Raw genomic sequence first — 21913 nt, forward strand, 5'->3', positions numbered from 1 at the left:
AGCATTAAATTGCCCTTTGAGCAATATGGCCATTGGTAGGAGTAAATCCAGACACTATTACATTGATAAGTGTTTGGCATGATGTATAAAGTGACTTTGAATGTTTAAAAAAAAATCTATAAACAGAGAGATGGATTGCTAATGGAATTTAAAAGCATGTTGAAATGGTGATACAGAAGGAACCTGGAAGAGGACAACAAATATTAAGAGGTAATTGGAAGTTTTAGACTCGAAAGATCAAGGGACCCAATTGAAAAAAGCCAAGAGAAGGAAGAGGGTACTTCCTTTAGAAAGCAGTCATTTGGAGCCAAGAAAGCGGGGTTTTCTGAAGAATAAGCAGATTCAAGCCTCACAAGTCACAAAATTTAGTGAAGGAAAAAGGAATCATAAAAGGGGGAAAAACGAAGGCTTTCAACCCAGGAGCGTAAAGAAGATACTATTGTACTCTTAATAGCCAGAGAGCTAAACAAGTGTCGGCAGAAAGACGAATGAAAATGAAAGGTGGGCATTTCTAGGTACAGAGGGCTGGCCGCGAAGTAAGAAACCTGGTTTTACAAGCCACATGGAAATCTGTGCCCCTATTTTAAGATCACATCTTGCCAAAAGTAAAAAAAGGGATTGAATTTTTTTTGCATGCAATTATTTAAAAATCTCTGCCTAGCATATATTCAATTTCATTCCTGTTTTTCAAAAATATCAGCATCATATTTTCTCCATTAAAGTCCTGCTCCAGTGCCTCATCCTGACAGAGAAATGACCCTGGGCCCTCAAGTCCATGCTAGTGGAATATGAGCTCTGCTTCATTCTACCCAGATGGGATGGCTTCAGGTAGGGCTGGGAAATGGATTGAGTGTCTGCCATCTGAGGACCAGCCAAAAAATGTGTATCATCGCTGGACTAGTTGATCAATTTTTTTGGATGTGGTAACTCAAAAAGGCATGAGTGGAAAAGTCGGGAGCATCAGTGGAAGGAGTAACTACATAATAAAATCTCAGCTCTTATAAGCACTTAAGTCAAGGGATAGGGACTGCACCTATTATTTCATTGACGTGGCGAATTTCTGGATGAGAAAACATCTTCTACCAATGTAGGTCAGTACCTTGTCTGCAACTTAGAATCTCAAAGCATTACCTAGAACAGAAGGGTCAAACATGAGGCTCACGGCAATGCTACCCTCAATAGTTCCAAATGCAGCAGAAACTAGATGAAAATGTAGGTCTTTTCTGATTTTAAGGGGCAGCTAGGTGGTGCAGTGGAGTCAGAAAAATGGAGTTCAAATCTGGCCTCAGACATTTACTAGCCCTGTGACCCTGGGCAAGTCACTTAACTCTGTTTGCCTCAGTTTCTTCATCTGTAAATGAGCTGGAGAAGGGGATGGCAAACTACTCCAGTGTCTTTGCTAAGAAAACCCCAAGTGGGGTCGTGAAGAGTTGTACAAATTGAAACAATTGAACAACAGCATCTGATTTTAATGTGTTGATGTCTTACCAAAAAAGATATGTATAAACATGTGTGGTTTTCTAAGTTAGTGTGTGATCCAAGGGGTTCTTATATATGGTTGAGTGGCCCCCATTTCTATTTGAGTTTGATACCACTGGCCTAGAACATTGAGAGGTTAAGTGACTTCCCTGGTTGGGGTCAAACATCCAGTGTATGTCAGAGGCTCAATTCAATTCAATAAACATTTATTAAGCACCTACTATGTGCCAGGCACTGTGCTAAGCTCTGGGGATACAAAAAGAGGTAAAAGACAGTCCCTGCCCTTAAGGAGCTTACAATCTAATGGAACAGATGGGACTGGAAGCCAAGTTTTCCTTAGAAGGGAAGGGGACTAATTCCTAGATCATTTCTGCTCTTGTCAGGAAGCTGACAATGTCCTCTTGGTCAACAGCCACGTCAAATGGATAGGGCGGGGTAAGAGAATTTAACAGAAGGGATTGATGATTATGTTTTGAGCATTGAGGAGGGACTCCCTGGGCTGTGTTAGATGAATGTTAAGGTCTATTCCAACTCCAGGATTCTGGGACACTTCATAAAAAGCTCACAGTTTCCTGATCAGAGCCAAGTGAGTTGGAATGGCTACAGGGACATCAATGGACCCAGGTGTGAAAAAGAAATGTCATGTCCTACCTCTTTCCCTGGACCTTCAGAGTCCTTGGAATTCAGCCATGGGGTATCACCAGTGGGGCATTAACTTTTGTGACAGGGAGAAGCTCAGGACCACTGAAAGCTCTGTGCAGTTTCCCCAAATCAATCTGCCCCATTATCTTCTTCCTATTCTACTCTGGACCAACTTCACACTTCCTCTTCAATGCCTCCCTAAGGCACTGTCACACTTAGATGAAGGAAGGAAGGAAAGAGACACCTTCTGTGTGCCAGGCACAGAGCTAAGCACCTTACAAATATCTCATTTGATCCTCACGACAACCCTGAAAGGTAGGTGTTGTTATTATCTTCATTTTATAGTTGAGGAAACTGAGGCAGATAGCTTGACTAGAGTCACACAGCTAGCAAGAATTTGAAATCGGATTTGAACTCAGATCTTCCTGAGTCCAGGCCCCGTGCTCCACCCACTGCACTACGTAGCTACCTCAGAATTAAATTAAGCAATTCAATGAGCAGTCTGTCTAGCTAAACATCACAATCTGAAAAGCCAGCATGTTCCTCTTTGTTTTCCTGATGTGGATAGCCCAACTGACTCCTTTTCCTCTGCTGTAGCTGCCACAGATGATGCTTTGTGGTGATTTCCAGGGCTGGATGCAATTAATATATTGTCATATAAAAAATAGGAACATTTGGAGTCCTTCATAATTTGTAGGATATTCTTCTACTACTTGCATTAATTAGGCCTATTATATGTTAAATCTTTGTGGGACAAGAAAATAATAATTGTCCCCATTTATGTGCTGCTTTAAGATATGAAAATCTCAGGGCAGCTAGGTAGTGCAGTGGGTAGAGCTCTTGCCTTGGATTCAGGAGGACCTGAGTTCAAATCTGGCCTCAGACACAAAACACTTACTAGCTATGTGACCCTGGGCAAATCCCAATTGCCCTCACAAAGGAAAAAGATATGCAAATCTTTTACATAAATTATATTATTTGGTTCTCACAACTGTGAGAGATACATGCTATTATTATCCCTATTTTATAGATGAGAAGACTAAAGATCAGAGAGGTAAGACTTGGTCAGGGTCACACAGCTGCTAAGTGTCTAAGGTGGGATACAATGCCCAGTCTTCCTGCCTTCAAGTGTTGTTACTCTGCCCACTGTACCACACTGCCTTTCTGAAGATATATAACAATGCGGCAGAACAATAGCAGCACAGCTCTCTGTCAGTTTCCCCAAACATAAGAATGCCCAGTAGACTTTTGCTCCTTGAGAGCAGGAACTGGATTCGGGAGGGCTTTTCTTTTTATCCCAAGGCTTTAGTACACTGCCTGTCACATAGCAGGTGCTGGCTAAATGCTTTCTGACTGACTCAATCAAAAAGTATAATCAATATAAATCTAGTAGCATGTGATTCCGCCCCAAATTGTGTAACATTAGCACTGATATGAAGTTTGTGGTTTATTAGGTAACTATCTGTACGGAGTGAAAGGAGGCAAACTAAAAATGCTAGCCTAGAGATTTAGAGCCTTAAATTTAAAGAAAACTCTAAAGCCCCCCACCAACCTCCAGAGAAGATCTCACCTCCAGAAGGAATCTGGAAAGTGCACATGAATTTACTTTGTCAATGTCGCCATCTTGAGCTGCAAAATGTTCAGCTTTGTGCTTTTAAAATGTCACACTGCCCTCTGGTGTAGAATATGCAAAAGTTTCCTTCTAAGAAGAGCAACGGAATAAATAAAGACTTTCCCTGTGAGTTTTCCTAACTTGCCTGAAAACCCAGATGAAGCAAAAAAAAAGAGCTGAACTTTCCTTGGAGGTCAATTAGCTTTCTTACATTTTTGGGGTGTTGAATCTTCACCATGCCCTTTAATTGCCTTTTAAACTTACTGTCATGAGTTCTAGGCATATTGTTCAGGGGAAGGACCAGCTAGGTCTCACCTGAATATGTAGATGTAGGAACTTCAAAGGGACCTGAAATACATACAATGTTTTTTAAGGAAATCTGTCAAGTTTTCTGTGAAGGAGGAAAGAAGGAACAAAGCGTGATCCCACAAATAGCTGATAGAGTAATGGGAGTCATGATAGCCAAATGGAAAGGCTTGAATTCAAAAAAGCTGCCCACATCTACCATCATTATTCTCATTTTTCAGATGAAGAAATCAAAGGTCATTCAAGTTGGGTGACTTGCCCAAGGTCACTCATAAAAATCTATTTAGCTCTGGGTTAAATTGAGACTAAAACCTAGAAATCTAGCTCAACTTTGGGCAAGACTGTTAACTTTTCTCACCTTTCATTCTATTATCGGTAAAATGGGGAAGAGAAGCTACATGATACAGGCCTCATGCTCAGGGCACTGTGAGCTCAGGCCTCTCTGATACAGAGCTTTTCATGCCTTGGGACAGGGGCTGGTTTGGTTCAATTTTTGTATCTCCAGAATCTAGCAAAGTGTCTGGCCTAGCACTTCTTAAATGATCCTTCACTGATTGTGGGGTCACTGAGCAAGTGACTAAACCTTTTGGCATTCTGGACAACTCTCTAATAATCTCTATTGCAGATGAGTTACACAGCCATGTGGGTGGAGGGGATTTCTTCACCAGGAACTCCCTATGCTAATGAATTCAGTAGTTTTCCCAGCTGCCCCACTCCTCCCTGCCAAAGTGGGATAAAGATTTTTGAAATATGTTGTTGTGAGCACTGTGCTTTGCTAGAGATGGCGAATTACAATTATTATAGAATAATTATAATATCATGATATAATTGTTATAATTCTATAGAATTAAAATGATATTATATCAATCAATAAATAAACATTTATTAAATACCTATTATGTGCCTGGCACTGGGCTAAGAGCTAGATATGCAGAAGGAGGCAAAAGACAAACCCTGCCCTCAAGGAGCTTACAATCTAATGGGAGAGACAATATGCACAGAAATATACATGAAGCAAGCTGTATAAAGGATAAATAGGATATAATTGACAGAGGGGAAAGCAGTAGAATTAAGAGATAGGGAAGGCTTTCTATAGAAGGTTGGGTTTTAGTTGTAATTAAAGGAAGCCAAGTATGTCAGAAATCAGAGTGAAGGAGAGAGAGCATTCCAGGCATGGGGGACAGTTAGAGATAATGCCCATAGCCAAGAAACAGATCTTGTTTATAGAAAAGCCAGGAGGCCAGTGTCACTGGACTGAAGAATCAATACATGTTGGAGAGCACGGTATGAGAAGACTGGAAAGATAAGAGGAGGACAGATTAGGAAAGGGTTCGAATGTGAGGCAGAACATTTTGTTTTTGATCCCAGAGGCAATAGGCAGCCACTGAAGTTTATTGAGTGTGTGTGGTGGGGAGGAGGGGTGACATGATTAGACCTGTGATTTAGGAAAACACTTTTGGCTGAATGGAGGATGGGCTAGAGTAGGGAGAGACATGGGAAAGGCAGACCCATCAGCAGCTGTTGGGATAGTCCAGGGGTGAGGTGATGGGGCCCTGCACCAAGGTGGAGGGGTAGGGTCAGAGGCAAGAAGGGGGTGATTGGAGAAATACTATGAAGGTGAAATGGACAGATGTTAGCAAGAGATTGGACATGGGGGGGTAGTGAGAGATGTTGAGAAGTACAGATGACTCCCGGGTCTGTCAATATTATTATTATTATTATTATTATTATATTATTATTATTATCTTCCCCCAATTTTTATTATAATTCTACAGAATTAGAAAAGCCGCTTGAGATACACTCCTACGTCTGTAACACCCATACATGCTACCCTATAACTTCCATAGCATATTTCCATCCAAAGGAGGGAAGGGAAGCACAGGGTTTTATTGATTGGCTGATTGGACTCCAGGAAAAAGGGCTAATTCTCAGCTGGTCAGGGATATAACAATATGGGAATATTTGAGGATGTCTGAAGCCCATGTATCCCATGTTTAGTAGGGTCCATCTTGACTTTATGTTTCTTGTTGTTAATAAATACTGCATCTAGCCCTGCTAGGATGGCTTTACTCTACATAGGAAATATTCTCAAGGAGTAGATAATATCAATGTTGCCTGAGGAAAGTTCCATTTCCTTCTCTGTTAACATAAGTTAAAGATTTTGCCCCTACAGTAATAATTTCCTTCACATTTCAAATATAACCTATCTGCACAGTTGAAGGTCAGTTCTGGTATAAAAGAGTGCTGAGATATCAGGTAAAAAAAGTTAGGTGAAAACTGAGTTCAGTCCCCCTTGTGGCATGATGGGAAGAGTGTCTATTTTAGAATGAGATGACAGCTGGGTTCAGATCCCAACTAGGAGATTGATTTGTTGTCATGAGGGGCAAGTCACTTCACTTGCCAAAATCTCAGTTTCCTCATCTGCAAAATGGGTGTTGTAATATCTTCCTCACTGGGCTATTGTAGGGATAAAATGAGATCATGTTTGTAAGGTTCTTTGCAAATCTGTCAAGTTGTATAGAAATGCCAGATCCTTTTATTATGAGATTCAGGCCCCCGAGCAAGTCACTAAACTTCTCTGGCCTCCATTTACTCATTTATAAAATGGGAATAATAATATTTGTATAGCATGATAGAAATCTCAGATACTGTTATTATCAGCTACAGGTCCCATGCAAGATACTAAGCCTTTCTAACCTTCAGTTTCCTCAACTATAGAGTACAGTTATAATAAGTAACATGTGCACACACATATAGACATACATGAGGGTGTGTATGTGAGTGTATGCAATATATATATATATATATGTATATATATGCTTTCTACATATATATATATTTAAATATAAATAAATATATATATATACTTTGAAGCTTTTAAAATACTTTTATACTATTTTATACTATTATTATCCTCATTTTTCAGTTGAGGAAACTGAGGCTATGAAGCTCTCCTGACTCCAAGTCCACCACTCAATCCACATCACTACTGAGCTACCCCTGGATAAGCTGGGAATGATACACAGCACTATGGGTGGTTGTGAGGATCAAATGAGATAATGTATGCTTTGTCTATGCTAAAGTGCTACAGAAGGATTAACCATCATTATTTTTATAATCATCATTAATGTCACCATCAGCATCAGCATTACTTGTTTTGATTGAACTGGTCCATTGTTAGCTATGGGTATTGCCATTGTTGTACAGTACTGGGTCATTAGTTTTTAGATTCTATTTAGTGAGGCAATCGGGGTTAAGTGACTTGCCCAAAGTCACACAGCTAGGAAGTATTATGTGTCTAAGGCCAGATTTGAACTCAGGTCCTCCTGACTCCAGGGCCAGTGCTCTATCTACTTCGCCACCTAGCGGCCCAGTTTTTAGATCTTTTAACTTGTTTCCTAGATATTAAATGTGTTCTTTCTCCATCTCCCGACTAAAAGTCCTGATGTCTGATTTCTGGAATTTTTATCTTCTGGCTGCTTCTGTTCAAATTTTCCATCACCAAATGTAAGTCTTCTTGAAACAGTGAAGACTCCTTTTGTGTACGTGTTGGACAAGATGGCCATTGAGGACTGTTCCAACTCTCAAATTCTGTGATTCCAAACTGTCTTTATAATAGTGTATGAAGTTACATGTACAGTATATAGAAGTATATCAAGGAGCTCTGGTTTTGCTCAGGATAAAGAAATGAGAACCTTTCCTTGCAAAGCAGAGAACATCCCATCTATGACCCAGTAAATAAGTCTTAGGGAGTAGGGTGAAGTAGAGGGAGCTTAGGTAAGTAGGTAGCAAAGTGAAACAATGGATAGAGCACTGAGCCTAGAGTCAGGAAGACCTGAATTCAAATCTAGCATCGGATACTTACTAGCTGTGTGACCTTGGGAAAGTCACTTAACCTCTGTTTTCCTCAATTTCCTCCAATGCGAAGTGGGGATTATACTAACATTTATGTCCCAGGGTGGTTGTGAAGAACAAATGAGATAATATTTCTAAAGTGTTTAGCACAGTGCCTGGTACATAACAAGGGCTATCTAAATGCTAGCTATAATCATTATTATTATCATCATTATCATTTTGCTCAGTCACACAACTGATTAAGTGTCAGAGGTAAGATATGAACTGAACTCTTCTTTTCTCTAAGCCTAAATTCTTCCCATCATTCTAGGCCACACCTCTTGTTTTTGTAATAACAGGAGGGAATATGGGGAGGCAAAAGGAACTTTACTTTGAGAAACACTCATATTTCTTCCATCCATCTGAAGAATACTTTGTGTTCTCTAATAGACGATATATAACCTCCCACTTAATTTCACAAAAAAATACAGAATAGACCAATGAGACCCTAGTTTTGGAAGGAAACTTAGCACTCCAGGTCCAACCTTCCACTCAATTGTAGGGGTTTTCTCTGTGATGTAGGATGATCAATTCAGAGCTCTAAAGGGACCCCAGAGGTCATCTGGTTATATCTCCTCATTCTACAGATGAGGGGCCAGTTTAGAACTTGTATCTAGCAGCTTTTGCTCACTGAAGGAGAAACAAACTTGAACTTAAGGGAGCCGAGTAAGGTCAAGGGCTGAGCTTGAAATTCGCATGAACCATAATCATTTTCTGGTCTTCTATAACACTTTGGAAGTTCAGGAACCAGAAAAGGTTCTTTTTTTCCTGTTTTCTTTTTTATTATCCTTTTCTATAAACCTGATGTTCAAGTTTGTTGACCCACATTAGCAAAAACAATGAATTTTACCTAATTAATTGATGTTTAAATTTATTTCTTAGATTATTAATTCATTGTTGTAAAGATTTCCAAGTTAATCCTGGATATCTCTAGCCATGTTATCTGCACTCCATTTAGGCCATAACTTCCACATGTTTTCCATGGGAAAATGGGTTTACTCTCCTGAGTCCCCGTAGGCTCTGATAGGCCAGCTTTGGCCTCATCTCACTTGGTTCCAAGTCTCTACTTCCTGGACATTTCTCTCCAGGCCCTTGTGACTCCTTACCCCTGTCAAGATCCATTTTGTGTGTGTTTTCCCCCATTAGAGGGTAAGTTTTTTTGAGGGTGGGAACTGTCTTGCTGGATTTTATTTATTTGTGGAGCTTATTTTTACAGTGAAGAAGATTGATGGTGGGGGTTAACCCTGAGCCAGGGTTTGTCAAAGCACAAAGGGGTGCTAAGGAAAAGGGCCATGGGGCTTAAGGATGAAATGATCAAATGTGAAATCTAGACTGAAGAGAAAAACGTAAGGTCAGAGAAGACAGCCTAGTTAGACTAGAGGTCAGTGGAAGCATGATAAATAATTATGGAAGAGTGAGATAGAAAGAAAAAACAATAGGAAACTATTCCATAGAAGGAAATTTCAGAGTTCAGGGTCGCTGTTACAGTTTGACCAACCCTATGGGGACTGAACTAAAATGGAGTAGTTAGGGAGAGTTTTGAAATGGGAAGTCAGGACGCTTGTAAGGACATCAATATGAATACTGAAGTCATTGATTATGAGGGTGGGGTGGTGGTAGGTAGGAAGGTGGCAAGTTAAATAGAAGCTCAAAAAAGTTCACATAACAAACTTGAACCCCAAGCTCCTAAAATATTGTTAGCTCATTGCTGGCAGAGACCGAGTACCATAAATAAGTCTACCTTTCTTTAAAATCTTCCCGTAAGGCCTAGGAAAGTACTAGCCACTCAGCAGCTTCTCAACAAATGCCCAGGTACTGATTTATTGGAAAACAAAGATCTTCAATGAAGCAGCAGAAGATCCACATCAGCACAGATTCTTATCTACTTTCCTAAAAGAATGGAACTCTAAAGTAAATCATGAGGGCAGGTGTTAACACCTCATGCAGAAGTCACTAGGGATTCCATGACATGATCATGGATACAGAACCAGAGCCAGAAGAAACAACAAGGGCTAGTTGGTGCAACCTCCGCATTTTACAGATCAGGAAACTGAGATCCAGAGAAGGGAAGGGACTTTCCAACATTACGTAGTTGCCACTGACCTATGGTGAGAAAGTGTAGGGCTTTACTATTATTTAGTGACCCCCAACAAATATTCATTAAAGCAGTTGGATTTTTGAGACATTCAAATAGAAAGCCTTAGCATGTAAGCTTAAGGTTTTTCCTGTTATTCCTTACCTAATTTTTGGCTTATAGGATACCAGGAATAACCATAAACAAAATGAAAGTATCTGAATCTTTCCTGAAAGGCCTGCAGCATTGCAGACTAAAAATGTTTTGTCCCTCATTGTCTGTGTGATCCTGGACAAGTCACAATCTCTCAATGCCCCAGGCAACTTTGACTCCCTTACCTGATGAAACATGATATTCACCTCCAGATGGAGAAGACTGGAACTCTGAGTGCCTATTGCAGTATATTTTTCGCTTTTATTTTTTTCTTGTCCTCCTCCCCCAAACATGGCTAATGTAGAAATGGGTTCTACATGACTTCAGAGTATAACGAGTATTGTGTTTCTTGTCTTCTCAATGGATTGGGGAGCAGTGGAAAGAGGGGCAGAATTTGGAGAGATGTTCCTTCCCATGTTCCTAGATCTCTGTGCATTCTTCTCCACATCTCCATTTAATACAAATGTTTCCCCCCTTGACACATCATATGGCAATTGTTTTTGTTTGTTTGTTTGTTTTTTGGGGGATGTTTTTGCATCTCACTAATGAGAAGAAGCATCATAAAGAATAAAAGGCACACTGGCCTCAGAGCTAAAGGACTTGAAGTCAAATTCTGCCTCTGTTATTTTATCTTAATTAGGCTCTCGTTCGTACATGGCATTCCCTGTTTTCTTTCCTAATTAACTATTATATCATCCAACAACAGTTATTAGAGTAAGAAGACCTGAATTCAAATCTAAGCCCTGCCACTTAGTACCTATGTGATGCTGGGCAAACCAATGATTCTCTATGTGCCTCAATTTCCCTATCTATAAAATGAGGAGGTTAGATTAGATCTCTTTTATTTGGCTCTTCTTGTCCACGGCAGCCTCTCGTCTTCTAATCCTGCCTCTTCTGGGAGACTGCAATTTCTTTCTATCTTTCTAATTTTTAATTTCTTCTTATCTATTGGCATCTTTTCTTGTTACTAGTAATTTGAAACATTCTTCATATGGTTATTGATAGCTTGAATTTCTTCTTTTGAGAACTGCCTATTCGTAATTGTTGGCCACTTATCATTTGGAGAGTAGATCTTGTTCTTATATGATTTTACCAATTCTCCATGTATCTTGGATGTTGGATCTTTGTAAGAGAAATTTGCTGCAAATAATTTCCTAGTTCACTGTTTCTCTTCTCATTCTAACTTATACCTGAACTCTTACTTGTCAAATCTAATGACTTTTTCCCAATCTCTCTAGAATATTTGATACTGTTGCCTGGCCCACAGTTAGCACTTACTAAATGATTGTTAACAGATTACCCATTGTCTTCTGGATATATTCTCCTCTGTGGGCTTTTATAATGCGGCTCTTCCCTGGTTGTCCTCTTACCTTTTAGATCATGGCTTTTCAGTCTGCTTTCCTGGACGTCATTCTTGTCACATATCCATGAATGTGTGTGTGTGTGTGTGTGTGTGTGTGTGTGTGTGTACTAAAAGTCTCGGCCCTAGGACCTCTTCTCTCTTACCTCTAAACTTTCTCTCTTGGCAGTCTCATCAGGTCCCAGAAGTTCAGCAATCTTCCCTGCAGATGTTTCCCAAATCTTCATATTACATCCCTCATTCTCTCCTGACTTCTAATTCTTTATCTCCAAGTGCCTGTTGGACATCTTTGCCTAGAAATTCCATAGGCATCTTACATTTAATATAGCTCAAACACAACTCATTTTCTTCCTCCTTTTAACCTCTTCCTAACTTCCTTATCTCTATGAGTGTACCACCATTGTTAGTCAGTTAGATTTACAGCATTGAAGTTCTTTGATGCCTTTCTTATCCTTTCCCTTTCCCCCATGCCCAATTAGCTGCCAAATATTGTTCATTCTAATTCTACCTCATCTCTGATTTCCATCATTTTCTTTCCATTAACAAAGGTACCACCCTCATTCAGGCCCTCATCACCACTTACTCTGACTATCTCCATAGCCTCCTGCTTGGTCTTCCAGACTCCAGTGTTTTCTCTCTCCAATCTAATCACTCAGTAAACATGTATTAAGCACCTGTTGACATTTGTTTGACAAAGGTTTGATCATATCTTCTGCTCAAGCATTTTCATTGACTCCCTATTTCTTCTGGGATAAAATTGTCTTTTTTTGGTATTTAGAACCTTTCCCAGCACATCTCCAATCTTTCTTCCACATTTATTTCACTTTAATCCTCCCTCAAATACTTTACATTTCAGACAACCTGGCACACTTTCTCTTGAATGTACACAAAATTTCATTTCTTGCTTTCATGACTTTTCTCGGGCTAAACTTTTATGCCTAAATTGTTCTCCTACAACTCTCTCATTTTACAAATGAGTGAACTAAGTCCTAGTGAGGGAAAGCAATTTTTAAAAATAATATTTTTTTATTTTCCCCAGTTACATGTAAAGACAATTTTTAACCTTCATTTAAAAATGTTTTGAGTTCTGAATTTTTCCTTTCCCCCTCTCACTTCCTCCCTCCCTGAGACAATAAGCAATTTGACATAGATTATACACATTAAATCATGTAAAACATATTACTGTATTAGTCAAGCTGTAAAAGAAGACACAGACCTGAAGGAAAAAAGAAACAATGAAAAAAATATGGAAAGTGAAAAATAGTATGCTTTGATCTGCATTCAGACTCCATCAGTTCTTTCTCTGGAGGCAGATACCATTTTTCATCAATTCCTTTGGAATTGTCTCGAATCATTGTATTGCTGAGAATACTTAAGCCTTTGACAATTGATCATTGTACAGTATTGTTGTTACTGTGTACGCTGTTTTCCTGATTTTGCTCACTTTGCATCAGTTCATACAAGTCTTTCCAGGTTTTTCTGAAACACACCTGCTCATCATTTTTATAGCACAGTAATATTACATTACAATCATATACCACAACTTGTTCATCCATTCCCCAATTAAGGAGCATCAAGGGAAGGCAATTTTCCCAAGGTCCCAGATCTAGAAGGCAGTGGAGTACTCCAATTCCTAGTTCCATGGTCTTTCCATTATACCTTCCTGGTTCTAGCCAATTTAACCAACATTTAGTAAGCATCTACTGTAAATGATACACTGTTCTGGGTACCTCTAAACCTCAAGAAGTTTACAGTCTAATAGGGAAATATGACACAGAGGTAATTATAATGTTATCAAAACATCATTGTTTTAGAGCTTAGAGGCCATCTAGACCAACTTAACTCAGAAGAGTAAAGTAAATTGTCCAAACTCAAATAGGTGGGAAATAACAGAGGCAGAATTTGACTTCAAAGCCCTTAATGCCAAGGCCAGTGTACCTTCTACTCTCTATGACACTTCTTCTCATTAGTGAGATATAAAAACTAATTGCCATATAATGTCTCAAAGGGAAAAATGTTTATATTAGATGGAGGGCACTGGGAAGGATTTACAGATACTTAAGAGTATGGCAAGGTGGTTCATCTCTCAAAGTAGCTCAGCAAACCATGTTATAAGCATCTACTCTGTAAACACCCCATGAGCATGTTCAGTTTGGTATTTTTCCCAGTGTGACAAATCATAAACGGAAAACTATTGTTTCGCAGGAGCTTATAAGTATTTTCACTGAGAAATAAAACAGAATCTTAATAAATATCCTTAAAACACTTCCATCCACTCAAAGAGCAATCTTTAAGGTAATCTTTTTGTCTTCTAGATGATTGAAAGAGATCGAATTGACCCAACCAGTTAAACAAAAGAGTGTAAGCAGTTTGCCAGAGAAACAACCAATTATATAGATGGATCTAACTATCTAAATATACATTGAACTATCACCATCCCCCCCCCATTCATTCAACAATACTTTGAGCACTTACTTTGTATGAGGCATTGTACTGCATCCTCAGGTTGATTTAAAAATTAATAAGATCCTATCCATGTTCTTATGAAACTTAGAGTCTAGCAGGTCAGATGAAAATCGCAGAATCTCAGAAATTCAGAGTTGGGAGGAGCATCAGTATTATATATTCCTACCCCCGTTTCTGAACAAGGATCCCCCATCAATTTGCCTTCCAGATGGACACCCAATATTTGCTTGAAGACTTCCAATGAGGGGGAACACATTATCATCTGAGGGAGCCACATGTACATCAAAACATAAAATGCAAATTAAAAATGAAGTGGCACATGCTAAGTGCAATTCTTCCTCTAAAAGAATGGGCTTTTCACATCTACAACGTGATTTTATCCCTAAACATGTACTCTCATGTATAATAGGCAGCTAGGCGGCATGTTGGATAGAGCACTAAGCATGAAGTCAGGAAGATCTGATATGAAATCCTTCTGCAGACCCTATGTGGGTCATGGGCCAGTCATTTTACTTCTTTTAGCCTCAGTTTCCACATCTATAAAAACAGAGATAAGAACACAATATAAATTATGACGATGATGATATATGAAAGTTCCAAAACCAAACCACATTTATGTCCACTAATGACTTTGACCCTTGATTGGCTAACTTTTGCACCAAGCTGAGATAGTTTGAGCCTATTTGACCAATCATCAAATAAATCAAAACATCGGGGCAACTGTGGCACAGTTACGACTAGCGGCCTTAGAACCTTCTTCTCTCCAAAGTCAATGCTCTGTGAGCTTTGCTGTTTTTCTGAAGTGTCGGGCTATGATCGGCCCATAACTCTCTGTGTTTTGCTTCTGGTTCCAGCATCCAGAGAGCATGGCGGGAATATCTCCAACGTCAGGATCTGTCCCACCAGGGCCACCTGGAGAAGCGGAGTCCGTCTCCCCCTTCTGTCTCCTCTGATAAGATGAGCAGCTCTATCAGCATGAACACCTTTTCAGATGGCAGCACACCTGTGAGTCATCTAGTTCTTTTTTTTCTTTGATGTACACAAGCAATGCTCAGAGCTTTGAAGCCATGAGACGAATTTCCTAAGGAGATCTAAAAAGTTGGTTTGATTGTGAATATAAGGACTTGTGGGAAGTGATTTATTTTGGTCATCTCTAGTGTGTTCAACTAGAGATTGAATTTATAAATTTGAAGAGATTTTTAGGAAGAAAGTATTTCGCATTTGAAATGTATCTAAAATGTGCCATGAGGGAAACTGAGTTTTCCCTACATTCACCTTAGTTGGTCTTATTCATGGTCAGAATAGTCATGGTATCTTGGGCTGGTGAGATTTTATGAAGGCAACATTATAGTAAAACTGTTTGGTTTTCTCCTTGTATAGCAGAGATTTCTATCGTGTATGAAACGGCTTTTTGCATCTTGTCTCCATTATACCATATATATGTATATATTTGCATATATACATATATATACTCTATAAACAATTTGAGAAGAAATGATTATCTGTGTCATTTATAGTGCTGAGTTACATGAATTTAATATTTCTAGTAGAAAATGGTTGTGAGTAGGTTGGTTTACTTCATTAGATTGGTGTTTTTTAAAAGAAGCACTTGGGAGAGAAATGAAATTATCGTCCATAGGTATTGAAAAAAAAACTTCCATTGTTGCTGACCTTCACAGCATTGTTTGTTCAGTCATAAGTCATTTTGCTTCATTTGGAACATGGTATACATTTAGGGAGGAAGTTAATGCAATGTCATCTTATTTGAGATGTTTTGAAAATGACTTATTTGTATTTATTTTAATAAACAGCTCTTATCACATCATGAATTTTAAAAAGGAGGCAATGAAAGGAACTTACAGTCAGGCAAATAATAGTGAAGAAAGATTTATTCTGGGCTGACACTAGAAATGGTTTTAGCAGGCATGGTTTCCTTCAAGCAAGTGTTTTCATTTGGTTGCTGTGAGTAGATGAAATGCCACTAGAGGTCTCTCTTCTACCATGTAGAAATGCATTGGGGTTTGCCATTCTTATTGTCAATTCATGATTTGGGAGTGAAAAATTATATGGAAAGCTGGTCATTTCGATTGCCTTCACTGTGAATGCTATTAGAATCATTTTTGTAAGATCATATTTGAACTCTATCAATGCAAGGTCAGAAATCACTTCTCCTGTGCGGTTTAGGGGTTTGGTTTCATTGATTCTGTACCTACCTTTGCTAACTAGTTTTATCAACCTCAATTGCTGCAACATTTCAGTATTTCTTTACCTAGACAGCTGAGACCGTGAGATAGCTAATGGTTTTGGGGTTGTTTTAATTGTGTTCAAAATTTTGTTTGGATGAAATACCGAAAGACTTAGAGACATCGTTTTGTTTCTGCTGCTTATTTCAAATGTTGTGTGTTTATCTTTAAATATTTCAAGAGTGGGTGAATATTATTGTTAACCTCAGCCTTATTTGTAGTTCATGACTTTATAGCTCTTGGATATTTCTTCTCTTAAAGTTCCAGACAGATTTTTAAATTCTAGCCTCACACAGAAGTCCTTTATTATGTGAAAAGAGGTCTTGTCTCTGGTTCCATTTGATATGAAGCCACTAGAACTGAGAGTGCCATTATAGGAGTAGATGTGTCTTGAGGGCCATCCTTTCATCCTACCATAATCAGCTCTTCTCTCTGTGCTGTAAAGGGAGGGTCATATTAATTTTTGATGGAAGCTAGCCCACATAAGATTGGTTTGGGAGAATTTAGAATCTATTTTGATATAAAACATTGCAAATATAGTCTGTTATAAAAGGAAAACAAACTATTTTAAAATATATGGATGGTGACTGACATTTCAAAGAATCACTTGTATTCCTAGATTGCATTGATGTTTTCAATACTCTATTGATTGATTAAATTATACCAACTATCTGAATGAAAGAAAATCCAGTTATCATATGGAAACGTCCAAATATCCATATATGTGTCTGTGACATGGGCAAAACACCCAGACGAATGATTCTTTTCAATTTTCAATCCAGCCATTTTGACCTTATGTCAAAGCAGTATCTGCACAAGTCTGTCAGTTTAGGCTGTAGATACCCACAGGGTGGCAGACTGATGCCAACTGTAACCATTATAATTGCAAATTTCAATCCTACTAATCAATACATGTCAGCTGACAGGCCCAGCCCCACACAGATTCTTTAATCTGGATCAGTAAACAAAGAGTTCCCAGAGAGGGATCAAAAAAGAAGATAAGGTCTCTTGGTCAAGCTGCCAAATAAACTTTATGGGACATTGTCATCCCCAAAGTGACCCAAGTCAGGGCAAAAAAATGTGGTTCTGCCTTGTGGTGAGGAGGCCATAGGCTTTAGGGATCATGAGATGTCAATTCAGTGAGCATTCGTTAAGTATTTAGCATCTACCAGTCACTCTGCCAAGTGCTGGAGATAACAAAGACAAAATAATGTATAGTTTCTGCCTTTAGAAACTTATATGCTATGACTGTAGATCTGGAGGGACATAAGCCTGGTAAAAATGCATAATTTCCGTATGACAGCCAAATAATTCCTGCTAGATATGAGAAGCAGCATGGTACAGCAGAAGGAACACTCACTCTGGAGTCAGAGGAATGAGTTCAAAAATCTGCCTCTGATACGTATCTGTGTGACCTTGGACAACTTACCCCGAGCCTCTTCACCTGTGAAATGAAGGTGTTGAACTAGATGGTCTCTAAGTCCCTTCCAGCTCCATTACCTCTGATTCCAAGATAGAGGGTAGAGACAATTGAGTAAGTGTGAGGCTCTGAGCAGGAAATCCTCAGTCTTAATTCATCACCTTAGTTCCCAAGGAGCTGTCCTTGGTACTTGACTTTGTCTCTCTGTAGTTCTCAGCACACCTGACTCCTTTATCTGAGTAAAGCAGTCTTTGCCTGTTTTGAACCCTAACTTCTGACTTGATGCTCAGTCTCTGATAAAAAACAAAACAAAACAAAACAAAACTGCCTGCCTTGATTATATGGACCCCAATTTTTTTTTTTAAAAGCATTCATTCATTCATTCATTCATTCATTTAGTTAGTTATAGTGAGGCAATTGGGGTTAAGTGACTTGCTCAGAGTCACATAGCTGGGAAATATGTGTCTAAGGCTGGATTTGAACTCAGGTCTTTCTGACTCCAGGGCCAGTGCTCTATCCACTGTGCCACCTAGCTGTCCCCCGGAACCCAATTTTGAAAACTATCTATGACTCCTGCATCGCCCAACCCTACTCTGGAGAGGCAACTGGGTTTACTTAGCTGAGTCCTTAATGTTACTGATGTTGGGAGTGATGGATACTTCTGCATGTTACAATAACCCAGAAATCTATATTTATCAGTTTAGTCAATCATCATGGTCATTGTGGTTCATGGAAATAAGTAGAAAGAGCATGAAACTTGGGCTGTGTCTTAAGTTTCAATATATTCCCCCATAGCTGTAGCATCCAAAACCAAACCAGGATATAACCACGGGAGTGGTAATAAGGCAATCTATTTCCATGACAATTTCACAATTGGTAGGTTATAAACAGTGGATAAAATGATTGGGGAAAAAACCCTTGTTTGAGCTTGTGAATTGCCTCCTCAGTGTTCTTTGATTAAAACCTTAATCCTCAGTTGCTCAGGGCCAAATTAAAGAGCAACAGGAGGGAAGATAATATTAAATTATATTAGCAATTTGCATATTAAGTAACCTCATACTATAATATATCATGTGGCAATAGAAAATTTCTGTTTTAGCAAAAAGTCATTTTGAACAGTAATGGTTTCATGGTTAGGAAATGGATCAGTGGTAATAGAAGAAGAGAAAGAGTCACACGTTAGTTCTTTTACTCTGCAAAATTAGGGAAATTCATGGTTAATTCAATAGTTGAAGTTGCTTTTCCACTTTTAAAATTATCCTGTTTCTCATAATTACCAAATTTTATTGTCACACAATGGCAGAATCACACTTGAGTGGAATTTATAGATGGCCTGTAAGGTAAATGTAGCCATAGAATCATTTGCTTAAAGCATTGGAAAGGACTTCAGAGGTCATCTGGCCCCACCCATACATGAAACAGGAATTTCCTGCTAAGAGAGCCTGTTTCACTCTTAGGTATTTTCCTGACAAAATAACAGAATCATCCTTGATATTAGTAATAATTCATTGATATTGCAAAAGTTTTTGGAAATTCTTTCAAGGCAAAATCTGCTGTCTCCCTGTAATCTGTTCCCATTGCCTTCTGGAGGACTTTCACTGATAACTTTTGCTTTATTGTTTCTTAAATTTCTTCCAGTATGCTTCCTCTCCTGCTCTCAATGAACCATCCCATTAAGCAAAGAATATGTTTTAAAGGAAAAAAGGAAAAGAAGCAGATCAAAATCTGCAAAACCAATCACTATATCAAAAAGTCTGAAAATATGTGTATACACACATATGTGTGCGTTTATATATGCCTATATGTACACATATGTACATGTGTTTATATATTTGTGTGTATGCATGCACACATATATGTATATGTATATACATGTACCTCCCACATTGGCAAAGCAGTAGGGAAAAATGTTTTCTTTGGGACTGTGGTTGTTCTTTGAAATTTTCCAAACTTGCTTTTGATTTGTTGTGATTGTTGTTTCTTTTTACATTGCTGTAGTCATTAAGTATATTGTTTTCTCAGCTCTGCTCACTTCCCACTGCATTAGATCGTGTCAATCTTTCCGTGCTTCTTTGTATTTGTCATATTCACTGTTTCTTACAGCACAGTAATATTCCATCACATTCATCTGTCACAATTTGTTTAGCCATTCTCCAATGAATAAGCATTTACCTTGCTTCCAATTCTTTACTATAGCAAAAATATTTGCTATAAATATTTTGGTGTATGTAGACTTTCTTATCAGTAACTGGAGGAGTAAATATTTACTGAAGAGACACAGCATGCTGGGTGTTATGGAAAGGGTTGTGAGGACTGAATCTCAGGAGATGTATTCCAGTCTGGACTCTGCCTGTGTGTGACCCAGGGGCAGTCTTTATCTTGTCTTAGTGTCCTTATCTGTCAACTGATAGGTGGGGATCACATTTTTGCCACCTACTAGCCAGACAGCTTTGGATAAGGCACTCCACCTCAGTGGATTCCCCTTTGACTACCTGCAAAATATGGCTAGAGGGGGCATCATGGTACAGTTGGGGAAATGCTGTATTTGGAGTTTGAGAACCTGGGTTCCGATACTGTTTCTACTACTCATGAGCTGGGTGACCTTGAGAAAATCACTAAAACCACTCTGGAAATTAGTTTCTTTGCCTTTAAAATGATGGGAATTGGAATTAATGATCTTTAACATTCCTTCCAGCTCTGAATATGTAGTCCTATGATTCTATGATCCTGTGACATCATCTCTGTGGCATCTTCATTATCTGAGGTTCTGCAGTGGCATGCAGATAAAAGAGACAAATTCTAGCAGTCAATAGTTTATGTTCTACTAAATGACTAGAAAACTAAGTATACTGGAGCTTTGCTGAAACACTTTTCTCACAGCTTATGTCAGAAAAATATAATGATAATAGTAACTAATGATAATACTAAATATTTCTATAGGGCTTTAGGGTTTGCAAATTGCTTTTCATATACTATCTCATTTAATCTTCACAATAACTCTAGGAGGGAAGTGCTATTATTAATTCCATTTTACAAATGAGACAATTGAGGCACAGACAGTTTCACTGACTTGCCCAGGCTCATGAAATTAAAGTATTTGAGAGTGGATTTGAACTCAGGTCTTCCTGACTACAAGTCCAGTGCTCTAAATATTGTGCCACCAAGTTCCTACGAGGCCATGTTTATCAATAAGCACTCGATGACCACCTATTATGTGTGAGAAAATTAAGTATTGATTTAGTGTTTTCTATTTGATTCCATTCTGTAATTGATTCTATTCTGTAACTGCCTGAGCCATGTTTCTTTGTCTTTGTTAAGTTCAGAAGTTCATGAGTCCAGAACTTCCATTTTCTTCTCTAAGTTAAGTTTCCCTATAAATCACTTTAATTTAAAGAACAATGTTATCTCTGTACCACTAGCTGCCCTTGTACAATTAGAAGAAATCTCTTATCCTTGAAGGATGCAGTTGGATGCTAGGGAGTCTGGTCTGGTTAGCTCTGCAACTCTGGCTGTCCTTCAAGAAAGTCTGGCCTGGTATTTCTGTGACACTAACTAGCCATGCAAGTGGGCACCACTGATGAGCATTCGCAGCAACAAGATGGAAGGAAGGGTTGTTGCTAGCCTTGCATTCCAGCAATCCTCTTGTTTTCCTTCATCTATGATACTTCAGACTTTGTAGCAAATCACATTTTTTTTTCCAACTGTGATGATTCCTGGTCTGTGTTCTCTGTACTTCCTTAAACTACCGATAAGTTAGCACGTCCTATTTCATGGTCTTTTGGCTGACTGGGGAGCTGAGAAATCTATTTTATTTTATTGGTAATTGCTAGCCTTACCAATAAAGTGAATGTGCTCAGAACTTTGTGCCTCAGTTTATCTTAATTTCAATTGTGACAGCTACAAGGAATGCAACTATCTTTATGCTCAATAATATATTCTTATAATCTTTAGGTGGAAGCACAAACTACATCTATAGAAAAATCCCAAATACCCACAAGGTGGTTATGGAGTGATGTCACTAGCAGTTAGGTAGAAGGACAGTCGTGGAAAGTATCATGGAGAAAGTCATACTTGAGTTACATTTTGAAGGAATAGAGGGGTTCTCTGAGGTGTTGATGGGTGAGTGAATGCCAGATATGGAAAATGACCACTGCGAAGACACAAAAATGAGGAATGGAGTGCTATGTGGGAGGAGCAGAGATGACTGTTTGGGATGTTTATATGTGAGATAGTGTGAGACAGTCTCCTCTGAGCTGATACTTCT

The 21913-nt window shown here is 38.8% G+C and overlaps 1 protein-coding gene across 1 annotated transcript in view; it reads left to right on the forward strand.

The window, feature by feature from the left end:
• IQCJ (IQ motif containing J) overlaps positions 1-15299 on the forward strand; it is a 202099-nt gene extending 186800 nt beyond the window's left edge. The window contains exon 4 of the mRNA XM_078147598.1: positions 14841-15299. Within this exon, the coding sequence (XP_078003724.1) occupies positions 14841-15021 (181 nt within the window). The 3' untranslated portion in view covers positions 15022-15299. The remainder of the gene's footprint in view (positions 1-14840) is intronic.
• Positions 15300-21913: the final 6614 nt, after the last annotated feature.

This window comes from Phascolarctos cinereus, unplaced genomic scaffold, assembly GCF_003287225.1.
Source record: "Phascolarctos cinereus isolate Bilbo 61053 unplaced genomic scaffold, phaCin_HiC Scaffold_7;HRSCAF=346, whole genome shotgun sequence".
NCBI lineage: Eukaryota > Metazoa > Chordata > Mammalia > Diprotodontia > Phascolarctidae > Phascolarctos > Phascolarctos cinereus.